The sequence below is a fragment of the Gossypium hirsutum genome, chromosome A10, assembly GCF_007990345.1.
Source record: "Gossypium hirsutum isolate 1008001.06 chromosome A10, Gossypium_hirsutum_v2.1, whole genome shotgun sequence".
Taxonomy (NCBI): domain Eukaryota; kingdom Viridiplantae; phylum Streptophyta; class Magnoliopsida; order Malvales; family Malvaceae; genus Gossypium; species Gossypium hirsutum.
This window is the reverse complement of record NC_053433.1, coordinates 23,679,966-23,706,388: the sequence shown is the minus strand read 5'-3', so window position 1 is coordinate 23,706,388 and position 26,423 is coordinate 23,679,966. Positions and strand designations below refer to the sequence as shown.

The 26,423-nt window shown below is 31.8% G+C and overlaps 1 protein-coding gene and 1 pseudogene across 1 annotated transcript; one reads left to right on the top strand and one right to left on the bottom strand.

The window, feature by feature from the left end:
- The first annotated feature begins 5,624 nt into the window (after positions 1 to 5,624).
- LOC107897645 (histidine-containing phosphotransfer protein 1) lies at positions 5,625 to 7,306 on the top strand. Its single transcript, XM_016823162.2, has 7 exons — positions 5,625 to 5,805; positions 5,983 to 6,063; positions 6,208 to 6,338; positions 6,420 to 6,488; positions 6,660 to 6,731; positions 6,813 to 6,885; positions 6,978 to 7,306. The coding sequence occupies exons 2-7, from the start codon at positions 6,004 to 6,006 to the stop codon at positions 7,035 to 7,037; spliced, it is 465 nt and encodes a 154-aa protein (XP_016678651.1). The 5' UTR covers positions 5,625 to 5,805; positions 5,983 to 6,003; the 3' UTR covers positions 7,038 to 7,306.
- Positions 7,307 to 17,309: 10,003 nt separating this feature from the next.
- On the bottom strand, positions 17,310 to 21,675 carry LOC107897644 (uncharacterized; annotated as a pseudogene).
- Between the last annotated feature and the right edge of the window lie 4,748 nt (positions 21,676 to 26,423).

Genomic DNA, 26,423 nt, shown 5'->3' with positions numbered 1-26,423 from the left:
TCAGTCCAAAAACTATATTTTGGAAAAATTATAGTTTTGCCCCTAAACTTTCACATATTTGCAAATTAGTCCCTAGGCTCGTAAAATGAAATGTGTTCATTTTCTTTGTTACCCAAGCCTAGCCGAACTTATAACATATTCATAAAAGGCTACATTTCTCATTAAATCATACATTTTACTACCCATTTTACAAACTTTACAAATAAGTCCTTTTTAGCCATTTTCACTAGAAATCATATGGTAAAAGATGTTTATTACACCTCAAACATTCATATTCCTCCATTAAACATCAAAATACATGCATGTCATACATGGTTCAAATTTCAAACATGAACCCTACTTAAAAATATGGCTAGGAATAGGTAAATCAGGTTACGAGGGTTTCAAAAATGTAAAAAGCATTAAAAACAGGGCTAGGATGCACTTACTATTGAGCTTGAAAGTTGAAGAAACCCTAGCTATGGAACCCTTGATATTTTCGACCAAGGTGGGAGAAGATGGACACAATTTTTGCCTTATTTTCCCTTTTTATCTTTTTATTAACCAAATGACAAAAATGCCCTTAAGGTATTTCTTTCAAAAATTTCCTATTCATGCCCATTTTTGTCCATAAAAATAGAAATTGGGGAAATTTATATTTAAGGACCTCTAATTAATAACCCATAGCAATTTCATGCTTAAGGCTTCTAGAACTCACATTTTGTAACTTTTGCAATTTAGTCCTAAATGTCAAATTGGACACTTTATCAATAAAATTTCTTCATGAAATTTTCACACAAGCATGCAATCATATCATAGACCTTATAATAATCATAAAATAATTATTTTTACTTTGAATTTTTGGTCTCAAAACTACTGTTCCGACTAGGCTCTAATTCAGGATGTTACATGAAAGATCCCATGAAATAGTTAACACTGTAAAAGCAATCGAAGCCATAAATGTTGGCCACCAAATTTGAGACACTCATAATTCATGAAAGTGTGACTCTTAGTGAGTTTTATGCCAAACTATATGATTTATCAAATCAGGCTTTCACACTTGGTGATGAACATTTAAACTCGAAATTAGTGAGGAAAGTCCTTAGATATTTGCTTGAACATTTTTCCATCATAGTGACTACAATTAAAGAGACTAAGGATATTGATATAATGAAAATTAATGAGCTCATTGCACCTTGCAAATTTTTTAAATGAATCTTAATGTGTCAATTAAGAACACATTAAAATATGATAAGAGTATAGCTTCACAAATTACAGCACCTGTGGTAACTGCTGATAACATTGTTATTGAAGAACACCAAAAGTAGATTGCTTTGCTTACTCAACTTCAACAAAGTTTTTAAGGAGATGTCTAAAAGAAACAATAAGAGTGATACAACCAAAAGCTTTCCCAAAAACAAAAATATAAGTGTAATGATCAATGAAGAGGATTAGAGGCATGTTGCTCTTATTGTTAAAACTGAAAGTGTTGCCTCCAATGTCGCAACTAACTCTGAAACTGGCAGTGACAATGATTCCCTATCAACATAAGACTTTTAGGATACATACAAAACCATTCTTGAAAAATGGTATCATGTATGTAAAATTGCTAACATTATTGATGAAAGTTTTATTCTTAAATAAGAAAATCGAAGGCTATTGAAAGACATTGAAGAAAAAAACTCCCTTTTAGTAGAAAAAGAAGTTGACTTCTGTGAAACTTTAAAGGAGCTTGCAGTAGCCTAGTATACTTGAAAAATATAAGATCAAGAAGCAAGAAATAGACGAGATCTTTATTGTTGGAAGAAGAGAACCAAGAAAAGGTGGTATGGACAATGTTGAGAAGAGGGGGAAATCTATGATGAAAAGTCCAACAATTTTTGTTAAAGCAAAAAATATTGTCGATCAATGTGAATGCTCCAAGAAGCTTGTTTTGGTTCAAGCTGAATAGAAGGTGATCTCTATCATCAAGTTATTTGTCATTATTATGGAGTTCCTAGTCATATTAGACCTAGATGCTTCAAAATGTTAGAGAGTTCAAAGGTGAAAGCAAGTAGTGATAGAATCAATGCCCACTACATTTGAATTGCTCGAGGTCAAAGTAAAAAAATCTATATGGAAGAAAAATGAGAGGCCATGAAGAGCATAAGAAGGGAATGATTATATGTCATTATTGTACTATGGTTGATCATATAAATAGGCCCTTTTCCACCCTAGAAAAATAACTCATTACACATTTAGTTATTAGCTTTTACAAGTTTTCAAAGAATTTTGTATTTACGTTTTAAGGGTTCTTATTTCGAGTTTCGGGGTTTAGTTTTATCTCCATTTTTTATACTATTTGTTTTTGCCATTTTAGTGAAATTATCTTTACTCGTGATTTTTTATCCTATTTGGAGGGGTTTTTTTCACGTAAAATTTGTGTTCGATCTTTTCAATTCCTTCGTTATTTTACTTGTTCGTTACTTAACCGAGTTTGTCCCCAACAATTTGTAATACACAAATTATTTTTTATACAATATTAAAAGTAGGGAATAACGGTAAAACCATGTGAAATGAGTGTTTTCATTACTCAATTCAAATTTTGCTTACACTTATATTAATTTATTTATGGTAATTTATATTTGTTATCAATTACAAACATTCATTTAATGTTTTAAAAAAATTCACATTAAAATTTACGGAATATTATGTTTATTGTCAACATTTTTCTAACTTTAATGTAAATAAAACTATATATAATTTAGATAACCCACAAAAAGTTTTGAAACAGTTTATTGCGATTTTAATATAGACACAACGCTCCTTTATTTCAAAATCTGAACACAATAGACATAATTTTGTTTCGTATTAAATTATTTTATTTAAGATCTATTCATATTTTTTTATTTTAAAAATATTTTAATTACCACACCATCATCTCACATTAATATAAAGACTAGTGTTATTAAATAAATATCAACACTTGTCTATTCATGTTCATGGGGGAGATTAGAAGATTAACATTAAATTATAATTTTAAAAAATAAAGTTGATTGGTATGTATATTAATGTCAATACAGGAAGACGTAAGTTCGAGTGCATTGAATTGTGTTATCTTCCTATTTATGAGTTGGGATTCTAAGCATTGTATAAAAATATATATATAATCAAAACCTATAATAAAAAATATTATTTTTTATAATTAACATCAATTAGTGCTTGAAACTTTCCTGTTTATGTCATATTATATATTTTTCTTTTGTTGTATTCAGAATTATTAAATCGACTAAATATTATCGTATCTTCTATAAACAATGGGATGGAGGACATGTTTTTGTGATTTTAAGGCCAAAGTGCAAGTAATGGAATATCCACCATAACATTATTCAATGTAATCTTCCATGATATTATATATAATATTCTCTACAACACACAAACTATAAAAAAAATAATTGTTGAGAAAATAAAAAAATTAATAAAATATTATTAATATGACTTGATTTAATTGATTCACCATTCATTAACATTGTAATAAAATTTAAGATTTGAGTTTCAACAAATATCTATTTTTTAGTTAATCTTTAATCTCACTTTGAATTCTCTATAAAATTAACGATATGTCTTAAGTTTAGAATAAAAATCTATTCAGAATAAATGGTTGGACTAATTAATTTATGAATCGATATGAATTGAATAAATTTGATTAAACCTATAATTAAATCAAATTTTCTTTTTAATATATATTTTTAAATATATTAATTTATTTATTTGAATAAATTGAATTAGACGTTATTTTGAAAATGTTGACTAAGATAACCTCTCCAGTTTTTTAAATTAATAAAATAAAAAAACAAACAAACGATAAGGATTCTGTCTCAACGATAATGGCTGGTTGTAGGTCCAGCTGTCCCTTGTTTATTGATGAAAAGACAAGTTGGTATAGAACTAAGATTAGCTGTAGTAAATCTTGATGTGCCCTCACAAGATTCTTTCAATATCTTAAAAACAAACATTAAAATTAGTGGGGAGATGAATGCTTGTGGACCATGCAATGCTCATCATTTACGCTCACTCCACCGTCCAATAATCTTGATGCACATTTTTGCCACAAAACAAATAACGGACTAATTGGTTAAAATTAATTTATTTTGATATTCAATTCAAACAAAATGTTGGCCTATTTCCATGTAAAATTCATAATAATAATAAGATGATGCTCTTAGGGATTAAGGAAGCGAGTAGCCACATTTAGCATGTTAAATGGCTTGAAATTTTGTTGATTTAAACTCAAAATCCTAATGAAAAATCTCTCTAATCTTCATTTATTATCGTCGAATGGATGCTTAAATTCAATATGTTCCTCTTCTAAACAAGACTTTCTTTTCAACCTTTTAAATTGAGTTTCTATTGCTTGAAACTTTCTAACTAACTTTTAACTTGATTTGGTATGTTTGAGTCTATCTTTTTTTGATATTTTTATTATCTTTTCTTTGTTTTTGTAAGTGATATTTGGGGCTCGCTAAAGCAATAAACTTTCGTTTTTTTTATATATATTTTTGTTTGCTTTGGATGTGGTAATATTTGTTTGTTGGTTCAAGGGAAGGCTTATGAATGGTTTAGTTGTGGATTTTCTTGGTTTATGGTTTTGACTGAAGGGGAAATATGGTGAGTACATTAATGATGTGAGGCTGTTGAGCTGGTTGGTTTAAATGTGAGGGCGTGGGGTTGACAGTGGCTTTGCTAGGGTTTGGGCTTGAGTTATTGTTGATATTGTTTGGACTATTAGGTTAGAGAGTAATGGTGTGAAGATTGAGTGACCAAAGTGTAAATTTGTAAAGTTACGAATTGTTAAAAAATAAACTTATAATCTTTTGAAATTAAATGACCAAATTGTAAACTTACTTATATTTAAGTGACTAAATTATAAATTTACCAGTCTCACATTTGACATTCGTTACCAACTTAACTACCAATAATATACTCACAAATTTATAATTTTTTTTAGAAAAATGATTAGAATGTAGCTTTATTAGTAATTATTGTTTTTAATTTTCAAGCATATATAATTGGTATATATATTTTCATGATAAATTAAATCTTTATAGGGACACTTTTGATAAAGATAATCTTTATAGAGACACTCAAAATCTACATCTCGGAAAAATAGTTTAGAAAAGTCAAATTTATTATGGATAACATAACTGTCAATAATTTAATTGTGGAAATTCCTAACGTTTCTCATCAACAAATTTATGGGGTCATTATGATATTTTATTATGATAAAAATTAAAATGGAAATGTAATCCAGTTATTTATAGCAATAATTTGATCCTACAATAAGTTAATAAATAATAAACATTTAAAATTAAGATATGACAAGTCAGCATGCTATGTCTTTTAAAATATATAAATAATTTCTATACACAGTATAATAATATTTAATTTTTTGATAAAGAAATATAAAAAAAACAAATACTAATTTCTATACTAATTTAAATTAAAACGCAGTCATTGATAGTAATTTTATAAAATAAAAAATTTGTCCTTTTCCTTTTTTATGAATAAATAATTTATAATTGAAATATAAAAATTATATTGTAATGATAAATAAAACTTATTTTTAATAAAAAGTATATATTGTGATGTGTTGGCAACATAAAAAAGGAAATTAACCATAAAATTTCCATTCGTGTTTAAATAATTTAGAAGAGAGAGAGAGAGAGAGAGAGAGCAAAATAAAGGAGGGAGTATGATTTTGTAATAGAAAACTGAAAACAGTAATAGCTCAAAAGAAAATAGAGCCAAAGGGAATAACATTAAATTCACATCAAATCCTTTTCAAAGGTTTGCAAAAAAGCATTTATACCCTTTTCTTGGGCCTTTTTTTGTTCTTTATTTTTGTGCTATTATTGCATTTCATTTCATCCCTAAACATCTAAATTTAAGCCACAAGCTTTGAGGTTTTGACCTTTTGTTGGGTCATTAGCTTTGATTAGTGGGAAAAGTTCTTTGTATGTGCAGAGAGAACAAAGGCTAAAGAGAATGGAAGTGGGTCAGATGCAGAGAAGATTGGTGGACTACACAAAATCCTTGTTTATGGAGGTAAAATCCCATTAAAAAAATCAACTTCAAATGTACAAATCTATTAACAAAAATCTCGTTTTTCTTTTGTCCTTGTTTTCTTCTTCTTGTTTTGGTATGTTTGGTTTTTCCTTACTTTTGTACCTTTTTTTTTGTTGGGACAAGGGTTTCTTGGATGCTCAGTTTTTGCAGCTTCAACAGCTTCAAGATGAGAGCAACCCAGATTTTGTTGTTGAAGTTGTGTCTCTTTTCTTTGATGATTCAGAGAAACTTCTTAATGATCTCACCATGGCTTTGTAAGAAACTCACCTTTTCCTTTTGTTTTCTGCCATGGATGTTTTTTTTTCTCCATTAAACATGTCTTTTTTCTTATACAGAGATCAGCCAAGTGTAGATTTCAAAAAAGTTGATGCTCATGTTCATCAATTGAAGGGTAGCAGTTCCAGGTTCAAAGCCTTAGAACAATATGATCCCATAGTTTCATTACAAAAGTTGACTAAACTTGTTAGATCTAACCATTCTAGAAAAACAAGGCTAAAAAACATGAAAAATGAACAAAATCTTGAAATGTTCAAGTTGTTTGATTAAACAATCAATTGTTGTGTGTGTGTCAACAGCATTGGTGCACAGAGAGTTAAAAATGCTTGCATTGCTTTTCGTAGCTTCTGCGAGGAGCAGAACATCGATGCGTGAGTCTCTTTACTTCACTCTAGTTTTTCGTTTTATCATATATTATAGATTTCGATACGATGTTCTTGAAAACATTGCAGGACACTGAGATGTCTTCAACAAGTGAAACAAGAGTATTACCTTGTGAAGAACAAGCTTGAAACTATGCTCAGGGTTAGTGCACTAGTTTTTTGCTTAAAGGAAATAGTTGTACTTAAGTTATAAAACCACTTTTTCTTATGCTTTTCTTTTCCCGGTTAACGCAGTTAGAGCAGCAAATCGTGGCGGCTGGTGGGTCGATTCCGATGATTGAACTGGGTTTTTGAGGACCATAAACATGAAGGGGGGAAAGAATGATTTTGGGGGTGGTTTATACAATAGGAACATATGGTGTTTAAGGTTTCTCTTTTTTATTTAATCTTACCAGTGAGTTTGTGGTTGTTTGATGTTCATGAAAGAAGAGATTTCATACTAGTTTCACTCCAAATAACTTCTAAAAGAACCTTTCTGTTGATAAATTTCCTCTTCAATTAATACTGTTTCTTCCATGAATGTGAACTATTGTTCCAGTTGGTGAACACTGGAATTGCTTCTAGATTTGTAATGCTATTCGTTGCTCTCGTGTTTATCGACAATATCTATGCATGTAGTGTAGGAATATCGATAAAATGATGTTAACAGTGCATGAGACACTCCGTAGGGGGGGCGGGGTTCGATATTGCTAAATGCTGAATTGCTGGCACATAATCCCCCAAAGTAGGGTTATGGCCATCATCATTGTTTTAGTTGTCTGAAGTTTTTACCCCTTGATTCCATTTCCTACTAAAGTTTCCCCCTTGTGGAAAAATATCCCAGGAGACATGAGCAAAGCTTGTCTTTTCTTGCCATGTTCCACATTTAACTGTCGTTTCTTCTATTATAACTGTTATTAGTCAATTATAGAGAAAAGAAACAAAAGAACTGTTGTTAGTCCTGGAGGACAATAACATGTTGGCATTAGTGGTTCAAAGATATAAACTGGCAACAAGAGAATTGTGGGGTTTTGATTTGATTATTTAAGTGGCAGACAAATGTTACTACGGTTCATGATGTCTTTCACAAAATGTTAACCATAAATCTGTTGGGACCGTCTCTTTGTCGGCTGCCAATATATCAGATTTAACCATAAAGCCGTTTGATTTGGTGTATTCCACACAGTTCTTTATTCATCATAGCTCCCTAATACAGCGGACCGGTTTTGACTACCCAATTGATCTGCAAACAGATTGTAATAAGCCGTAGTGTCGACATTTTTCAATATTTTTGCTGATTTTCCTTGCTTGTCGTTGATCAAAATCTGTCCATCCATGGATTCAACACCTTCAGCAATCACTTTGATTGGCATTTCTTCAATGGTAGGTTTCAGATTGTGATGATCTCCACCCATGAATATTGCACCAATGATTTCACCCATGAATGTTTCCTGCAAATGAAAAAGAGATTCAATCTTCATTCGCGAATGTTCATTTTATTCATAAGATCAGAAAACGTTAACATATGGCGATATCAATGAAGAGTTTGCTGCAAAGCGTAAAGCTTGAACAATAGACGCTTGACGAACTGAACTTCAGGACTAATACTTGCCAGGTTCAGCCTCTCTAAGATCTCTGGAAACAGACTGACTTTACGCTGAGTGGAATGAGTGTGATGTTAATCCTGATTCGAAAACTGACTTTGCGGAAAACGAATGGAGGAACATTGAATTCGGCATACTTGTTTGAAGGAATGCTGAAACACATTTCCTTTATCATGAGGACTTCGGCTGATATGTCTTCCAACAATATACACATTCTGCAGATAGATTGCAAACATAAATCCCATGACATACATGCATAAATCCATCCATCGTTACATACATACATGCATGAATACATATAGACATACAAGCATAGATACATGTGTGAAAAGGGTAACTTCATGAAATCCCATATGCCTGAACTAGTGAAGCTGTTTTTGTTTTAGTTATAATCCTGGCTAAAGTGGTCAGAGGTTCATTAGTCAATATGTTAATTTTTTATCCAGGATCCTTACTTTTCAATTTTGAAGTCCAAATTTCCAGTGCCAGAGGTTGTCTTAGTGATTTGACTGAGTGATCAGCTGTATATCTTCAGTGACAGTCCATATATTTCAGTTCTAAGCACTTCAGAGTTCAGACAGGAAAGGATGTTAGAAGAATACCTTCGACGGCTTCATGGTAAGTGCTGAGCTAGTCCATAAAGAGTATCCGAATCGAGAAATCTCTCACTTCCATGTGGAATAGCCTTAGCATACTTGCAGTCACCAACAGGAGGGAATACATTGTCAGACTGGTTCATTGCAAATACGTCTCCAAGACCAACCGAAATGTCATCCCAACCCATCATGTGCAGTAAATCATAGATTATATCTATGGTTGCAGCATCAGCCCAATCAGTTGGAGTTACTAAAATTGCCTGGATAAATAGAAATACTGAATTTACGGAACTTTTATATCTTTTGTCTTTTCAAAATCATTTGTGAAGAATTATTTTGGAGAAATATGTTTTGTTCTATCACTTTTGATGTACCCTCCTTTTAATTAAAGCTATACATGTTGCATTATCTTCATATATGATAGTTGTTATCTTTTCTTGTAGAGATAAATCACATATATTTTAGATATGTTGAGTCAAAAGCCTTAGCTAAACACAGTCAACTTGTCTCATACATTGCAATTATTTCTACGTGATTTGAAGAGACAACAACTAATGTTTGTTTTCTTGGAACCTCTACATGTAAATAAATATCCCATTTAAGATGGATCATTATATTGATTCGATAAATATCTAAGATCAACATAACTAACTAATAGAGACCTTGAATCACTCGAATAAAATAACTCGTTAGTAATGACTCTTCTGAGATATCGAAATACATTTTTAATTCCATTTCAATACATATATGTTGGAGAAGATCTAAATATTACTAATAAGCTTACAACAAATGTTTTATCATGTTGTTTGCAAGATACACTAGTGTTTTTATGACACTAATAAATGATACTTTAAGACTAAGAAACTCTCCATCATGTTTACAAGGGCGAAAGATATTTTTATTCTTATCTAAATATTTTACAACCATTAGGGTAATTAATGGACATATTTTATTAGTGCAAAATTTCTTTAAAATCTTTTTTATAAATGAACATGAATTTCATCCTTTAAATGATTAATCTGCAAGCTAAGATTGAAATTTATTTTTTCCAAAATCTTTCATCCCAAATTCTTTCTATAAATTTCCCTTGAGTGGTTACTTGAAATTCTACGTTGATGGGTACATGGATGGTGCTTCAAGCACTGCAAGCATAGAAGAAGCACTTCGTAATGAAAGGAGGTATGGCTAATTTTGTCTAAACTGATAAGACTTGCCTTCCCGAACCGTGATTCTTGTTGCCAAAGAAGCTTTCTTGATATCCACAAAATCCAAATGGTGAGAGTCAGCTGAGGTCATTGTTGAATCAGACATTCAATATGTCCTAAAATGGATCAAGTCAGTTGAATTGGCAATATACATTTCATGTGTAGCAACTACTCAATTGATCATTGCAAACAAAATTAGATTATTAATTATGTTCCTAGGGTGATTAACGGGGAGGCTGCCAACCTTTGGCGCTCAAAGATTAAGGTAAGGATGGTAAAATTCGAATCACTTGATGGATTTTAAACTAATTCATTTCAAATAAAGGAGATCTTTTTTAGATTAGTAGATGTGGGATGCGGTGTGTGGGGTAGGGCAAGACAAATTTTTTTCTTTTGGATAGTGAGTATGGCGTGGTTATAATAATTTTTTACCTTAAAAAATAAAATTATCATTTTATAATTATATATTTATTTGTTAAAAGGGTAAAAATGTAAAAATGTATTACAGAAAAAACTATATATTTTATGTTTAAATATTTTTTGAAGAATTATGTTTAAACATTTATTGATTTTAAAATTTTTAAAAATATTAAAAATAAGTAGCAAAAAATAAATTGAAGGGGAGAGAAATGGGAGGAGGATGGATACATCCAATATCCATGAAAGTGATAGTGGTTTTCAAAATTATACACCCATAATAGAGCAAGGCTAATGATGACGCAAAGCGTGCTAACTGTAAAGCAGCAGGGGATTTAGTGACATCCGCCCCCTACTTCATTTTCATCCCTAAATTGAAGCCTCTAATACTAGTATATGATTAGGTGGTAGTTTATTGCAAATATAGATGGGAGGTGTTTTTACTGAGTGTGTTGTAATTTTCTTTTCTTTTGTTTGTGTGGACTTTTTTGTGCGTAAAGGCCATGTTGATATTTTTCAATTGGATTTTGGTTTGTATTATAGTTGTTGTTGCCTGTTTTGTGAGGACTTGACATAGCTTGGCAAGGTTAAGAGGCTACAGTTGTTTGCTATTGTTGTATTTGAATTTGAACGACAATTTTTTGTACCTCCATCTTATTTATTTCTCTATATTTCCCTTTCTTATAGGTTATGATATAGCTGAGGACTAAGACCTCAATGCATTGAATCAAAAAAAAAAAACATTGCTAATTATTTCAGTAACAATAGAAGTATAAAAACAAAAACTAAAATACAATTTTTTTAATATATAAGAAAATGTAGTCAATCCAGCAACAAAAGTGCTTAATGTAGCTTGGAACTGTAAGAGGTGTAGGAGAGTCTTAGTAAGATGAGTAGGCTTGGCAAACCAAAATTTTTAAATTATACCAATACCAATATTTCTAACTTATACCAAAAGTGCTAGAAAAAGGGGACTCTTTATAAAAAAAAACCTCAATACTCCAAAAGTTTCTCTTCTAATTTTGGCATGGTTGTGGCAGCCATTTGGCCTCTAACCGATGCCACTCATATTTCTTTTTTCTTTTTTTGTTTTTCCTCTTTTTAGCAAAGTAATCTCTAGTTTTCAAGGGGGTTTTCCCTTTTTTTCTAGTTTTCTCTTGAAGCCCTCTACCTTTTATTGTCTCGATAATTGTGTCACTTTGGATCTTTACTAGTTTTGTTTCTTGACGGGCTCCTGTTGTCTTTGCACTAGACCTTATGGCGATTGTCATCATCAGCTCCAGTCGTGGCTTACTCATTTGTGTTGGGGTCTAGGTTGGTGCTATGGCGGTTATGACAACCTTCTTTTCTAGGGTTTAAGGTGACATGGCTTCTGCCAGAGGCGTTCTTAATATGAGTCAAATACAGTTAGCACTTCCTTTTCTTCGGAGTCTTCTCCCTTTCCTCCCCATGCGTGTCATTGACGGTTAATAGCTAAGGTTCTTTGTAACAGCCCGGTTTAGACCCTAGTAGGAATAGTGGTTTCAGGACCACAAATTCGAGTTAAAAAATATTCTAATATTATTTTCCGTTTTTATAGTATGTGGATTAGCATGTGTGAAAATTTCGTATGAAAATTCAATCATTTGTGTGCTTAATTTGCAAAAAAGGACCTACTCATAGAAAATGCAAAAGTTATGTGCTACATGAATAAGTGCCGAATTGCTATGTCTTTTTATATGTGGGGTCCTTATGATGCAATTATATCATTGAATTAATGCATGGACATATTTGGTCATGAGTTAGTGGATTTTAAATAATATTAGTAAGGTTAAAAATGGTATTTGATTATTGAGTTAATGTATTAATTAAAACAAAACAAAATATGGCCATTAGTTCATCTTTTCTAACCGGTTGAAAGAAAGATAACAAGGGTTTTGATCTTTCTTATATTCGACACTCAATATTGAGGTATGATTTTTGATGATTTTTACGTTTTTGAGACGGTAGCTTAGTAATCTTTCAAGCCAATGCCTCAATTTCTGAATTTGATTATGATTTTAAGATGTGCCATTGTTGATAATGTGAACTTTGTGATGTTATTTGGTGAAAAATGAAAGATATGTGTTTGATAAATATGTTGTCTTTGGATTTTTGATGAATTTGAGTACATTGGGCTAAATTGTGAAAATGATATTTTGAGGGACTAAAATGTGAAATAAAAGAAATATGTGGGCTTATATGAGCTAAGGTAAAATTCGGCTAAGCATGTGTATATAGAAATTTTGTATATTTTGTGATTTTTGTGATTAAGGACTAAAGTGTTAAAATGTGAAAAATATGAGGGTTAATTTGTAAAATGCCCTAAATATGTGTAAATGGATTTAATTGAATGATTTGGTGAATAAAGGAGTTAAATTTGAATGTGTATAGATCAAGAACCAAAGAAAACAGAATTAGATCGGGGAAAGTCGAAAGTAGTTGAATAGCCGTTCATTTTCGTTCATTCCCGAACGAAGTAAGTCAATATACAAATAAATGTGTTTGAATTGAATTATTATTGCTTATATGTTAATGAATAGTGGTGAATGGTTATTTGAGTTGAATATGAGAAATCCGAGAAAGTTCTGATAATGTGATGACATCTGAAAAGTCCCGTATGAACCATAGGAATAGTTAGGATACATATGTCATGACATAGGATTCCGATATGTGATTTCGTGTAAGACCACGTTTGGGACGTTGGCATCGATTTGAGATTTATGTGTAAGACCATGTCTGGGACATCGACATCGTATTAGATTTCATGTAAGACCCTGTCTGGGACAGTGACATCGATATTTGATTACATGTATGACCACGTCTGGGATGTTGGCATTGTACGAGCTTTCCGAGCTATCCAAGTATCCTATTTGATTCCGTACGGTTCAACGGGCATTCTAAGAAACGAATGACTATGTGAATTTGTATTCAATTCAGGTACGTTTGAAATGTATATCATTTTTGAGAATGAAAGGTAAGTATATGTACATTTGTGGACATATGATATATGTATGGATTATTATGAGAATGAGATGTGTTATATGTAAGTGAATCATGATCAAATAAGTTGTATGAGACATATGGATATGTGATTGTGTTTTGGTCATGAGCTACATTGAGGAATTAGTTTAGAATTTTTTTAAGTGATAAGTTTATTTGTATATGGCTTACTAAGCTTTGGAAAGCTTACTTTGTGTGTGTTTTTCATTGTTTTATAGATTATCAAAGCTATCGGAAGCTCGGGGATCATCGAGGATCATCACCACACTATCGAACTCTATTTTTGGTACCTTTTGAAAATGTGAATATTAAAGTATGGCATGTATAGGTTAGAAATATTTTAATATGATTTGTGAAGTGTATATCATGCCATGTGATATGGATAGATTAAAGTTGCTATTTGATTTGGTTTATGGTATATAAATTATGTTAATAAATGGTATGTTTTGATGTGCTTAAATGGCCTAGTGAGAAATGGCCAATTTGGTAAGTTAATTATGTGAATTAGTTATGGAAATGGTATGAATTTGAAATGAGTATGATATGTGATTTTAGGTATGTTTTGGTTTGGATAATAAGGATGAAATTGGTTGGTGATTATATGACATGAATGATGTATGTTTTGTGATTGAAATTGGTTGACATTATGGTGCAATTGTGCTTTGATTTTGGACTTGTAGGGATAATCATTAAGGGTGGCAAATTGGCTTTGCAAATAGCCTATTTTTATCCACACGGGCAGAGACATGGGCGTGTGTCTCAGCCGTGTGCGACACGCGGTCATGTTACACAGTCGTGAGTCCCTTGGGGTAGTCCTACAATTTAAATTCAGTCTCGAGCACGGCCTAGGCACACGGGCGTGTGGTTAGTCGTGTGACCCAAATCAGTTTCGACCACAGCCAAAGCACAAGGGCATGTCTCTGGCCGTGTGGATAAGTCTATATGTATGCCCTATTTTGCCACGGCCTAGACACACGGGCGTGTCTAATTCCGTGTGAGGCACATGGTCTGTTCACACAGGCGTGTGACCTCTGTAACTTTGAAAAAAATTGTTAAGTTTTGGAAAATTTTGTTTGTGCTCGGTTTAGTCCCGACCTTTCCTAAAGCATGTTTAAGGTCTCGATGACCTAAGAAAGGGACTTTGAAATGAAGTTTGACTATGATGCTATAATGTGTGGATGATATTTTTGAATTGATTATTAAATGTTTCAATACGTCCGGTAATATCTCTTAACCCTAGTCCGGCGATGGATACGGGTTAGGGGTGTTACATTCTTGGCTTGGGGTTATGGGTTGGGCTTATCCTAGAGCTTAATACTTTGTTTTGTTTTAGGCTTTGTTCCTATGGCTTGTAACTGGTCCTTTAGGATTATTGTTTATCATCCCTAGGGTTTAGATCAAACCGGTCAATGAAAATGAGAGACCCTAGGGGTAGACGGGATCATACACATTTATACGTTGTAATCGGATAAATGGTTTGAGGCCTCACTGTATGATGTTGATCCCTCTTTTAATTTCACTGATAGAAGGACTAGTTGTAATCTTTTTTTTTTTTTGGTTCCAGGGTTGCTTTCTTTGGGTTTTTTGCCATTGTGTTGTCTTGTCTTATGTTGTTCTTGTTGGATTTGGTACCATAATTGTAATGTATTCGTTTTGCTTACTTGTATTTTTCTAACAAATTGGTTAATAAAATAATATATTGTTTACATTGATATTCTTTGTATAATGTCCACAATGATTTTTACGCGTAAAGTAAAATGGAAGCAAATTTTGGCTCACTGGTTATTTAACATTTAACTAATACTAAGCGATATTATGTGGTCAGATTGTAAAATGGAAAGATAACTTGTATTAGTAGATAATCTAAACATGTCCTTTGTCTAATCGAAAATGAGCAAGCCGATTGAAAAACTAATATGTCATCTATCAAGGCCAATCGGGGAGATGTTTTGTCTTGAGTATCGGAGTAGATGACTCCAAGAAGATAGAAAAATAGTTGTGACTAACTAGACTAATAGTTCATTGGATAGGACCCAAGTAGAATAGATTCTAGATTCATTTATGGATTTATTCATTTATGACATTCATAATGTGACATACATTAATCCTAAGTGGATGATGAATTATGTATGAGTGACTTGTATACTTTAATGTAGGGTAAAGTCTAAGTTCAAATAGATAAGGAATTGAAAGTTGGTACGTTGATTATACGCTTTTGCAATATGTAGCATCATTCACAATAGTGGAATTCATAGCCCAACTAATGGGTGAATAATATTCTCTCATCGGTTTTACATGATAGATGAAAAGTAAATGTAGCCACGAGTCATTTGTCTTTTGAGATAAAAAGCTTAAAATTACTATTTGATAGTAATTGACTTTTCATGAAAGAAGATGTAATGGTTACCATAAGATAAAATAGGCTCATATTGAGAGAATGAATTTATCTCGAAGAGATTAAGGATATCTTAGGAGGATAACACACTTATGACAAGGCCATTAGATGAGTATTGGTTTAGTAGCTTTCATAATGTTATATAATTAAGGAGAGCTTAGTTACAATACTATTTTGAAATAACTTCGCAACTAAATAAGTTTATAATTAATTGGTGAAAAGTTGAAACTTAATTATAAATTATTGGATCTCTAATTATTTATGTTCAATCGGTCATTCTGTTAGCTCATTGAAATTAGAAATGAATTACATGTAGTACCAAATAAACAAAAATTGATGAAGTTAGAGAAATGGGTTGCATTCAAAAATAAATGTGTTTTCTCACTAAGTATAGAAATGACTAGAGAATTAATTTAAGATTTTTGAATTATTATTTAATTATAATTAAGTGATTGAAGTACGAAAATGGAATTAAATTAATTAATTATTATGAAACCATTGAATATGAAAAATAAATTTATTTCCTTGATTCTTTTGCGATAAAGTTGTAATAACTTTAATAGAATTAGAATTGAATTGAAAGAAAAAATTAATCAGGAAATTAGTTAGTTAATTTAATTAATTTTAATTAAATAAATAATATTTATTTTAGAAAATAGAAAACCAATATTGAATTGGATTAAATTATGATGTGTTGAGCTAAAAGTTCAGGAACCACATATAATTGGATCCAATACATGATAGATTCAAATCTTTTCATATTACATGTTTGGGGTGGCAACTCTAGTGTTATTTTCTTATAATAAATTATATTTTCTATGAATTACAATTTCTATCGGTTTCTATAAAGAGAATTACTTTCCTATTGAAAGTAATAAAATTTGTTTCTTATTTTGTGTTTGATTCGTGTTATTCAAGCTTACACTCAACGTAATTCGAGGTACGAGGATAGCGGAAAAGGTCGTTTAATTGAAAGTCGGGAACAATATAAATCCATCTCACACAAAGCAAATATTGGGGAAAAAATAATAAAAATAATAAATAAATTGTTAGGAGAAAGTTTATTACTGTAAATATCACAAACCGACTTGATTTTCAAAATTTTTAAATTAAGTTGTAACTTAAAACAGTTTTTTTTAACCAGACTTTTTCAATGTAACCGTTATTTTATGATAAAACGAATTACTTCTTTATGGAAAAAAAAAACCTAAAAGCTTTAAAAATTTGGGTGTAATGCCAGGATTTGCGGTTGGATAAATAAGAGCACTACATTAGTGAAATTATGAGAAATCAAACAATTTATTAAAATATAATAAAGAAAATTTAGATGTTAAAAATAATCCAAAAAATATAGGAATCTTCTTTTAGAGTTGAATTTCTTCCATTGCTGCTACATTTCTACTCCATTTATTATTGCTCGTGTTCATCGAAGTCAATTAAGTATCATATACATGAAAAATTGTCTCTGTTTTCACAGAATGACAAAGCTGATTCGCAATACATTTCATTTGGTGGTGTACTCCACATTTTTCTCTGTTCATCATAGCTTCCTAATACAGCAGACTGGTTTTGATCTCCCATTTGATCTGCAAATAGATGGTAATAAGCCATAGTGTCAACATTTTTCAATACTTTTACTGATTTCCCTTGCTTCTTGTCGATCAAAATCTGTCCATCCATGGATTCATCTCCTTCAGCAATCACTTTGATTGGCATTTCTTCAATGGTAGGTTTCAGATTGTGATGACCTCCTCCCATGAATATTGCACCAATGATTTCACCCATGAATGTTTCCTGCAAATGGAAAAGAGATTCAGTTGTTGCAGAAGATCCCAAAGGTTCTTCAATGGAGAAAGTTTACAAAACATTACCATATGGTGATATCGGTGATGAGATTGCTGCAAAGTGTAAAGCTTGAACAGTAGACGCTCGACAAACTGAGCTTCAGGAGTCATTCTTGTCAGCTTCAGCCTCTCTAAGATCTCTGGAAACTGACTGACTTTACGCTGAGTTCCAAGTGGGATGAGCGTGATGTTCAATCCTGATTCGAAGACTGTCTTTGCAGCCAACGGATCGAGAAACTATTGAATTCAGCATACTTGTTTGAAGAAATAGTGAACACATTTCCTTTATCATGACGACTTTGGCTGATATGTCCCCCAACAATATACGCATCCTGAATTAAGATTGCAAGTAAATAGTTGATTTCATTACAGAAACCATATATTCTATTACATACATAAACCCATATATCCTTCCATACATACACGCAAATATATTCATGCATACATCCATTCATCCAGCCATACTTTAATACATTCAAGCATGCATACATATAATTAGTTAAGCATGACTGCATGAAACAACTGACTAATTCCTCAGTTCACTATGAACTAAAGGAAGGGAGAGACGGAATCCAAGTACCTGAATTAGTGAAGCTGTTTTTGTTTTAGTTATAATGTTAGCTAAACCAGTCAGAGGTCCATTGGTCAGTATGTTAATCTTTGATCCAGGATCCATAGTTTTCAATATCGAAGTCCAAATTTCCAGTGCCAGAGGTTGTCTTGGTAAATTGACCACGTTTTCTGCTGTATATCTGCAGTGGTAGTCCATCTATTTAATATTTCACATCTAAGCTCTTCAGATAAGAACAAGAAGGATGTTAGAAGAATACCTTCGAGGACTTCGTGGTAAGTCCCGAGCTAGTCCGTAAAGAGTATCTGAATCGAGAAATCCCCCACTTCCATGTGGGACAGCCTTAGCATACTTGCAGTCTCCAACACCAGGGAATACATTGTCAGACTGGTTCATTGCAAATACATCTCCAAGACCAACCGGAATGTCATCCCGGCCCATCATGTGCAGTAAATCATAGAGTACATCTATGGTTGCAGCATTAGCCCAACCAGTTGGAGTTACTAAAATTGCCTGGATAAATAGAAACACGATGGACATCAAATCAAACCATCTTGTTCGGATTTTGCGCAGCATATTAGGTCATTCGCAGACGTTATTTGAGAACTTGGGCATGCGTTTTATGGTGTCATTTAGAAGTGAAACCATTTACCTTTAGGTTGAGAACTTCCACAGGCACTTTCAGGAGATAAAATAGAGACACAAAATCGCCAGCACTCATATCCATATCGAACACAACAGGTTTTCCGAGCTTCTTGTTTTTGAAATCTGGTTTGTAAAGAACTTCTCTGTAATAAGGAAATTCTGTCGAAAGATTGAACCTCCCAGTATGTTGGGGTCTGTTTAGAACCTGCGTTTTGATCAAAGCATATGACATTCATCATTACACATATCATTGTAAAGATCAGACAAATCGAAGTTAGAGTAGTAATAACTTACATCCAAAAAACTTAAGAAAAATTGTCTATCAAGTTTGCTGCCAATGTCTGGATTAGGTTTTGCCTTGGTAGCAACAAGAACCTGAACTGCATCCGGACCAGTTACCTCCATTGTGTAGCCATCCTATATGATTATAATGCAATGAATTCCTCAGATAGTAAGAATTAGTTGGAATGAGCACGGAATCCATTGTGGTCTAACTCTAACCTTGCACATCCCTATTCCATTTTTTACGAAGCAAAATGGATCCCGAAGTCCTGTCTGAACGTGACCACTATGCACTCCATCTTTCTTCAATTTAAGCTTTGGAACTTCAAGGTTATCGAAGAATGGATTGGAACCATCGGATATTCCATAAGGCTTATTTGAAGTAATGACAGTTATGTTCATGTATTCCATTTCTGCAAATTCATTCTCCCCATTATTCGAGTCTGAACTACACATGATCGAGACTGCTACACCAGCCATGAAGGAGTCCCACATGAAGTAGCTGTACTGAAGGTACAACAAAAATGGCAATAACAGTGGAAAAATACCATGTTAGAACAGCATATGCATTTCAAAGTTGGTAACCATCAGAAAAATGATGTCAGTATCTATCAAAAACTTTATCCGGAGCTTATGGAGTTAACATTAAGAGGCGGAACCTAGTAGGTCTGGGATTTGAATCCCACCATCCATAACCCTTTCCCCTATCCTTGATGTGCCTACTCTTTTGCAGAAAACATACCGTGTTGGATTGATTAGAAGATCGGAAAGCTGTTTTTGTTTTCAAGGACTGAAAACAATATTCCGCCTCATACGTTCCCTGGCTCTCCTCAAATGCCCTGAAAAACTCCTCAGTTACGGGGATGGTGTTTGTTGCATCCAAGGGAACAACGGTGATTGGAATACCAGAATGAAACACCTGCAATATCAGCCATAGATATACAAGTCTATACGCAATCAGTTAACAAGGACATTGAAGTTAATGTTATTAATGAATCATTTCTCGAGTTACCTGATAAGCAGCAAAAGGATCACCAAAGATATTGAACTCAGCATAAGGATTACTGTTGTAATCAGTGAACAGATTACCAGGATAACCACACTGCCCTGGCTGGCAAGATGAGCTAGCATTTCTGGGACAGCAGCCGTTTGGATTTTCGGACCTCACTCCACCACCCATCACATATATATGCTCAACATTCTTCTTAAGTTGTGGATTATTCATTAGAAAAAGGGCAAAATTCGTGTGAGCTCCAATAAGGAACACCGTAATTGGACCTGCAGATATCGCTTCAATCATCACTTGTTGAGCAGTAGCCTGTTGAAGAGGTGAATATTTCCTGGTGCCCTGATTCCATGAAAGAAACCATAAAAAAGTTAGCCAATTCACCAATTCAGCTCCAATTGGGATGTTTATTGAACAATTACCTGGTGGAAGAAAGGCTTTTCGAAGACCAAAGTTAGTGTCCGTATCTAATCGTCCTCCTCGACCTACTGGAACTGCTTGCCTATATCTACAATACCCAGTTGTTGTCATCCCCTGCTAAATGTAGCAGAAGTTAAGCATAAACAACAGATAACTCGTATTTGATGCTCATTTCCCAGTTCATGTAACATAGTGCACTAGTGTTGGTAAATGTAACTCTAGTGATTCGATTGAAAAGAGAGATTTAACCTGTTCAATTATAGGAAGATATCCACCAACATTTGGCAATATGGTGCCATCGTCAAGGATCCCACCTTCGCCGCCAACTCCGACAGCTATGTCGTCACGGTTCATCATGTACAGCATGTCATATATATGATTCACAGTATGCCCGGCATCAGACCATATATTTGCGTTGATTGTGATTGCCTGCATATTAAAATTATTATCAATGATATGTCTACATATTGCACCCAAGCATATTTCATCTCTTAAAATTTCGCCCTAGTTCAACATATAGCAGAAAAGAATTCACCTCCAAATGAAATTCTGATGGATTAAGCTTCAAGAGATAGAAGAGAGCAAAGAAGTCATCGGTATCGACATCTGTATCCAAAAGAATTCGAAAAGGCTTGGCCTCAACACCGTAAAAGATTGCTCCTAAAACTTGAATAATCAGAAGTAGAGCAACCCAAGATTTTGTGTGCCGCCACATCATGGCTTTTGATTGAACTGAAAACAGAGGCTACACCAGCATCGTTTCAGACCCAGGAATCAAGGCAAACAAATATGTTGTTCTTAGCAGTTTCTAAAACTTGTTTTGAGATGAGAAAAGGGGGTCTTCGCCTCGGTGATAGACAAAGATTCCGCAACTAGAAACACGTGAAAGAAGTGAGACAGATGAGATTCCATTGGAAAATGGAAACAAAAATCAAATTTGATAAGTTAATCAAATACTATTTTTTCCATTCAACCTGAATAAGAATAACTTGAATTATTGGAATAACAAATCCTTTTTAATTTTTGTTAATTTTAAAATTGAATAAATTTTTCTCCTTCAATAATTTTTTTAAAATTATTTCTACTATTATTTATTTATTTTAATTGAATTAGTGTAAGATGTAATCACGAATTAATTTAATTAAAAAATTATCCTTTTACGTATTTATATAAGAAAATATTTGAATTTTTTAGAATCTATAAATAAGGCTAGGGGTTGACAACTATTATACAAAGTGATATAGTAAAATATAAATAGGATAAACTATCAAAATAGTCACTTTTGTTTGTCTTAAGTTACATTTTGGTCACTTATGTTTGAAATGATATATTTTAATCACTTAAGTTATCGTTTTGTTACGGAATTGTCACTGAGTTATTAATAGTTGCTAATAGTGTAACGACAATCTGATGTGGATTGTTATTTCATCGTATCAGACTAAAATTTTAGATCAAATTATACAACTAATTACTATATTTTTTTGGAATAATTTAAATTTTTTTCTTTATTTTCTTCTTCCTCTCTATTTTTCTCTTTTCATAGTCTTCACTAGAAAATATTGTGTCTAAAGGTTAAATGTTAAAATTAAAATTTTAAACAAATGTCAATTCATTACTACAAAATCATTTTTATTCAATCCAAAGTAAAAAAAAAGAAATTAATAAAGCTCTTTGATTTTTTCTTCTTTTTTTCGCCCTCTTCCTCTTCTTTCTTTATTCCTTTGTCCTTTTTCTTTGAATGTTTCAGTTCATATCTGTCTCACCTCATAATTCCTCATTTTTTCTTTCAGTTTCTTAAAAAACTCTGTAGGATTTTCCTTAGCTGGGCATGTAAGGATATTGCTTACAACTCTTTAACAAAACATCATTTTGTTTTGTTTTGTTTTGTTTTGTTTTTGTAAATTTTCATTATTTTTCTCATTTGAATCTTGTGTTATTTCATCTTTATGCATCAAATTAGCATCTGGGTTTCTCATATTTTGTTATGTAAGATCTTAATTTGATCTTACCAAAGTTAGTGACTTTTTAGTTTGTTGCCTAGCTTTCTCAGTGCAGATTTTATGGTTTTTTACTCTTAGCATTCAATCTAGCTTCATGTTCTTGCCTACTTACTTATTTGTCTTCTTTCATCTTTCAGTTTTCTATTACTATTCAAGATTAAGTTTTGATTTAGCTTAAGAATTTTTGTTGTGTGTAGTTATTAGTTTTATTCTAAATTTTCTTTAGCAGCAAAACATGGGGATCTAATATGCCAATTCAATTTAAAAGCTCTTAAATTTTAATATGATTCATTCAACTGCAAAAAAAAAAAACAAAAAAAAAGGTATATATCTCAACACCCTAAAATTGAAAAATTCTTTGAAGATGGCAAGAATAATAAAATTTTAACCCTTAACCTTTAGACACAATGTTATATTTTTGGAGTGAAGAATATAGGAAGAGAGAAAAATAAAGGGGAAGTTTAACAACCCGATTTAGACCCTATTCGGAACAGTGGTTTCGGGACTATGGATCCGAGCCAGAAAAATATTTTAAAATTATTTTTTGTGTTTATTATGTGTGAATTTATATCTCTGAAACTTTAGTGTTTTAATTTTGTCGTTTGAGTGCTGATTTAATAAAAAGGGCTTAATCGCGTAAAATAAAAATTTGGTGGTTAAATATGTAGGGGCCGAATTGAACTTGTCTTATTAATATGAAGCATTTAAAATGCAATTAGGCCATTGAAATTTATGAGTGGACAGTTTTGGACATGTTTTATATAGTTTTCTAATTAATTTTAAAGGGCTAAATATGTAAAATAGTTAATAACATATATATGATATAATATACCATAATTAAAAGCCATGTTCTTCATCTTTTCTCATGACTGAAATATAAAAAAAAAAGAAAATAAGAAAAAAAGCTTAGGGTTCGGCCATTTAATAAGCTCAATCAAGGTATATAACTAGCTCAGTTTTTTATTTTTTTACGTTTTTGAGATCGTTGCAGTGTAATGTACAAAGCTCATGCATGAATTTTTGATTTTGATGAATATTTTGAGTTATGCCATTGATGAATATTTGAGTTTTGTGATGTTAGTTGATGAAATATGAAATATATGTTTTGGATTAACATGTTTTGTATTGGAATTTTTGATGATTTTGAGTAATTAGGACTAAATTACAAAAAAATAAATTGAGGGACTAAAATATGAAATAAATGAAATGTATGAACTTGTATGAACATAAGGAACATTCGGCCTAAGCATAGTGTATTCAAATTTTGCATGTTTTGTGTTTTGTGCAATTTGGACTAAATTGTAAAAAGTGTAAAATGTCAGGGTATAATGATTAATTTTTCATTTATGTGTTTTTGGACTAAATTGAATAGGATTATGTTTGAATGAGTTTAATTTGAATATGTTTAGGTCAAGAACTAAAGAAATCAGATTTAGATCGGGGGAAAACTAAAGTTGTTGATTAGTTGTTCTGTTTCGATTATCGTTGTCTAAAATTAGTTTATAAGCAAATAAATATTGTAAATTTTGAATATATGTGAACGTAAAATGCTGATTTAAATTTTATAAGCTTGTATATATAATAGCCTAATGTGTATATGTATAGGAATTAAGCTTACGAGTTCGATTCGACCGAGTTATGACGTTCGAAAGCCCCGTATGAACCTTAGGAATAGCTAGGATACATATGTCATGACATAGGATTCCGATATGTGATGTGCGAGTAAGACCATGGCATCGATATATGTGTGCGAGTAAGACCACGTTTAATACATTGGCATTAATATGTGATTTCGATATATGTGTGCGAGTAAGACCATGTTTAATATGTTGGCATCGATATGTGATTTCGATATATGTGTGCGAGTAAGACCACATTTAATACGTTGGCATCGATATGTGATTTCAATATATGTGTACGAGTAAGACCACGCTTAATAGTTGGCATCGATATGTGATTTCGATATATGTGTGCGAGTAAGACCACATTTAATACGTTGGCATCGATATGTGATTCCGATATATGTGTGCGAGTAAGACCTTGTCTGGGACAATGGCATTGATATGTGATAACATGTAAAACCACATCTGGGACGTTGGCGTTGTACGATATGTGTGATTATCCGAGTATCCTATTCAATTCCGAATGGTTCAACGGGCAATGATAAGTATGATCGAATGTGCAAATCGAACTAAAGTGATCAGGTATGAGATAGTTGATTATCTATTTGAAAATAAGGTAAGTTGGTTATTTGATATTTGATACAAATTATATATGATGCAAATGAAAATATTCATGTATATGAAAAGTATATTCGGCAAAAGGTTATATATAAGTAATATCATATTTGTAATCTATGTGCAAACATATATGAATTGTTATTTCGATTTTACGATAATAAAATGTGAATACTTATGAGATGATTAATGAGTATATGCATATAAGTTTATATATATTCAGTTATATAATAATATTATGGCTTAAAATTGAATGATATTTTGATAATAGATATTTGTATATTCGGCCAACATAAAGTTTATATATAAAAGTATATGTTGTATGTGAATTTATAATGGTTTATTTTAGTTTAGTTAAATTAAATTATAAATGTGATTAAATGTTTTATTTGCTTATGACTTACTAAGCTATGTTAGCTTACTCTGTGTGTGTGTTTGCTTCTGTCTTATAGATTTTAGAGACTAGTTACGGACTCGAGAATCGTCAGAGAAACTTATCACACTATCGACTGTTTTCGGTATTTTATAAGTTGAATTTCGAACCTATGGCATGTATAGACTAGATTATTTTTGGATATGATGATTTTGGTATGTGTATATATATATAAGCTATGCGAAAAATGGCTTGTTTATTTGTTAAGTCCGGTTTCAAGGTTTGATTGAATTATGGTTATGTTTGATTGTAATTTTGGATGTGGTTTGTTTGGAATCAGCCATGGTATATACATAAGTATGAATTATGCTTGTTATGTTATTCATGGTTAAAATGTTTCGGTTATGTCTTGTATTTGATAGTAATGGTTTAATTATAAAAATGTTATTATTGTATTATATAGAGAGAATTGAATAATGAAAGTGTTAAATATGTGTACATGGCTTTGATGTATGTAAGTTAGGTTTGAAATTAGCAATTATGGAACACGTTCAATTGGGTTTTGATGTATGCTCGAATTGAATTAGTTGGAATTTTAAAATGTGCTCTTTTATGATACATGATTAATCAAGTATAATTATTTCTGAAATTGAAATTATGATTCATGTTTTCGAATTTATAATAAGTGAAGTGTGAATATTCGAGTTTGATAAGGTTAAAGTTTGCGTATTTGTGGCTATGCCTTATTTCAACGTGGAAGTGTATTTCATGGTGTATATATATATGTGTTATTAAGTTGTATGGTTCGACTTGTTTATTAGGTTGATTGATGATTTAGTAAATTGACATGAGGTAAATATATATTATGGTAAGTATATTCCATAACATGTTTGAATGGTGTTTTGGTTATATGATTTAGTCGAGTATTGATATGTATGACTTATAAATTAGTCATGTTGATAAATTTAATATATGGCATATATGTGGTAGTGTTAATTATATGATCCGGCAAATAGAAATGCTCAATATGATGTATATTTATATATTAGCTTATTAAGTGATATTTTGGTTTATTACAAAGTATA

Excerpts from the sequence above, each read along its gene's own strand:
- LOC107897645 (XM_016823162.2), top strand. The coding sequence starts at position 6,004 with ATGGAAGTGGGTCAGATGCAGAGAAGATTGGTGGACTACACAAAATCC. Across the intron at positions 6,339-6,419 it reads AATGATCTCACCATGGCTTT|AGATCAGCCAAGTGTAGATT; the intron begins GTAAGAAACTCA and ends TTTCTTATACAG. Across the intron at positions 6,732-6,812 it reads GAGGAGCAGAACATCGATGC|GACACTGAGATGTCTTCAAC; the intron begins GTGAGTCTCTTT and ends AAAACATTGCAG.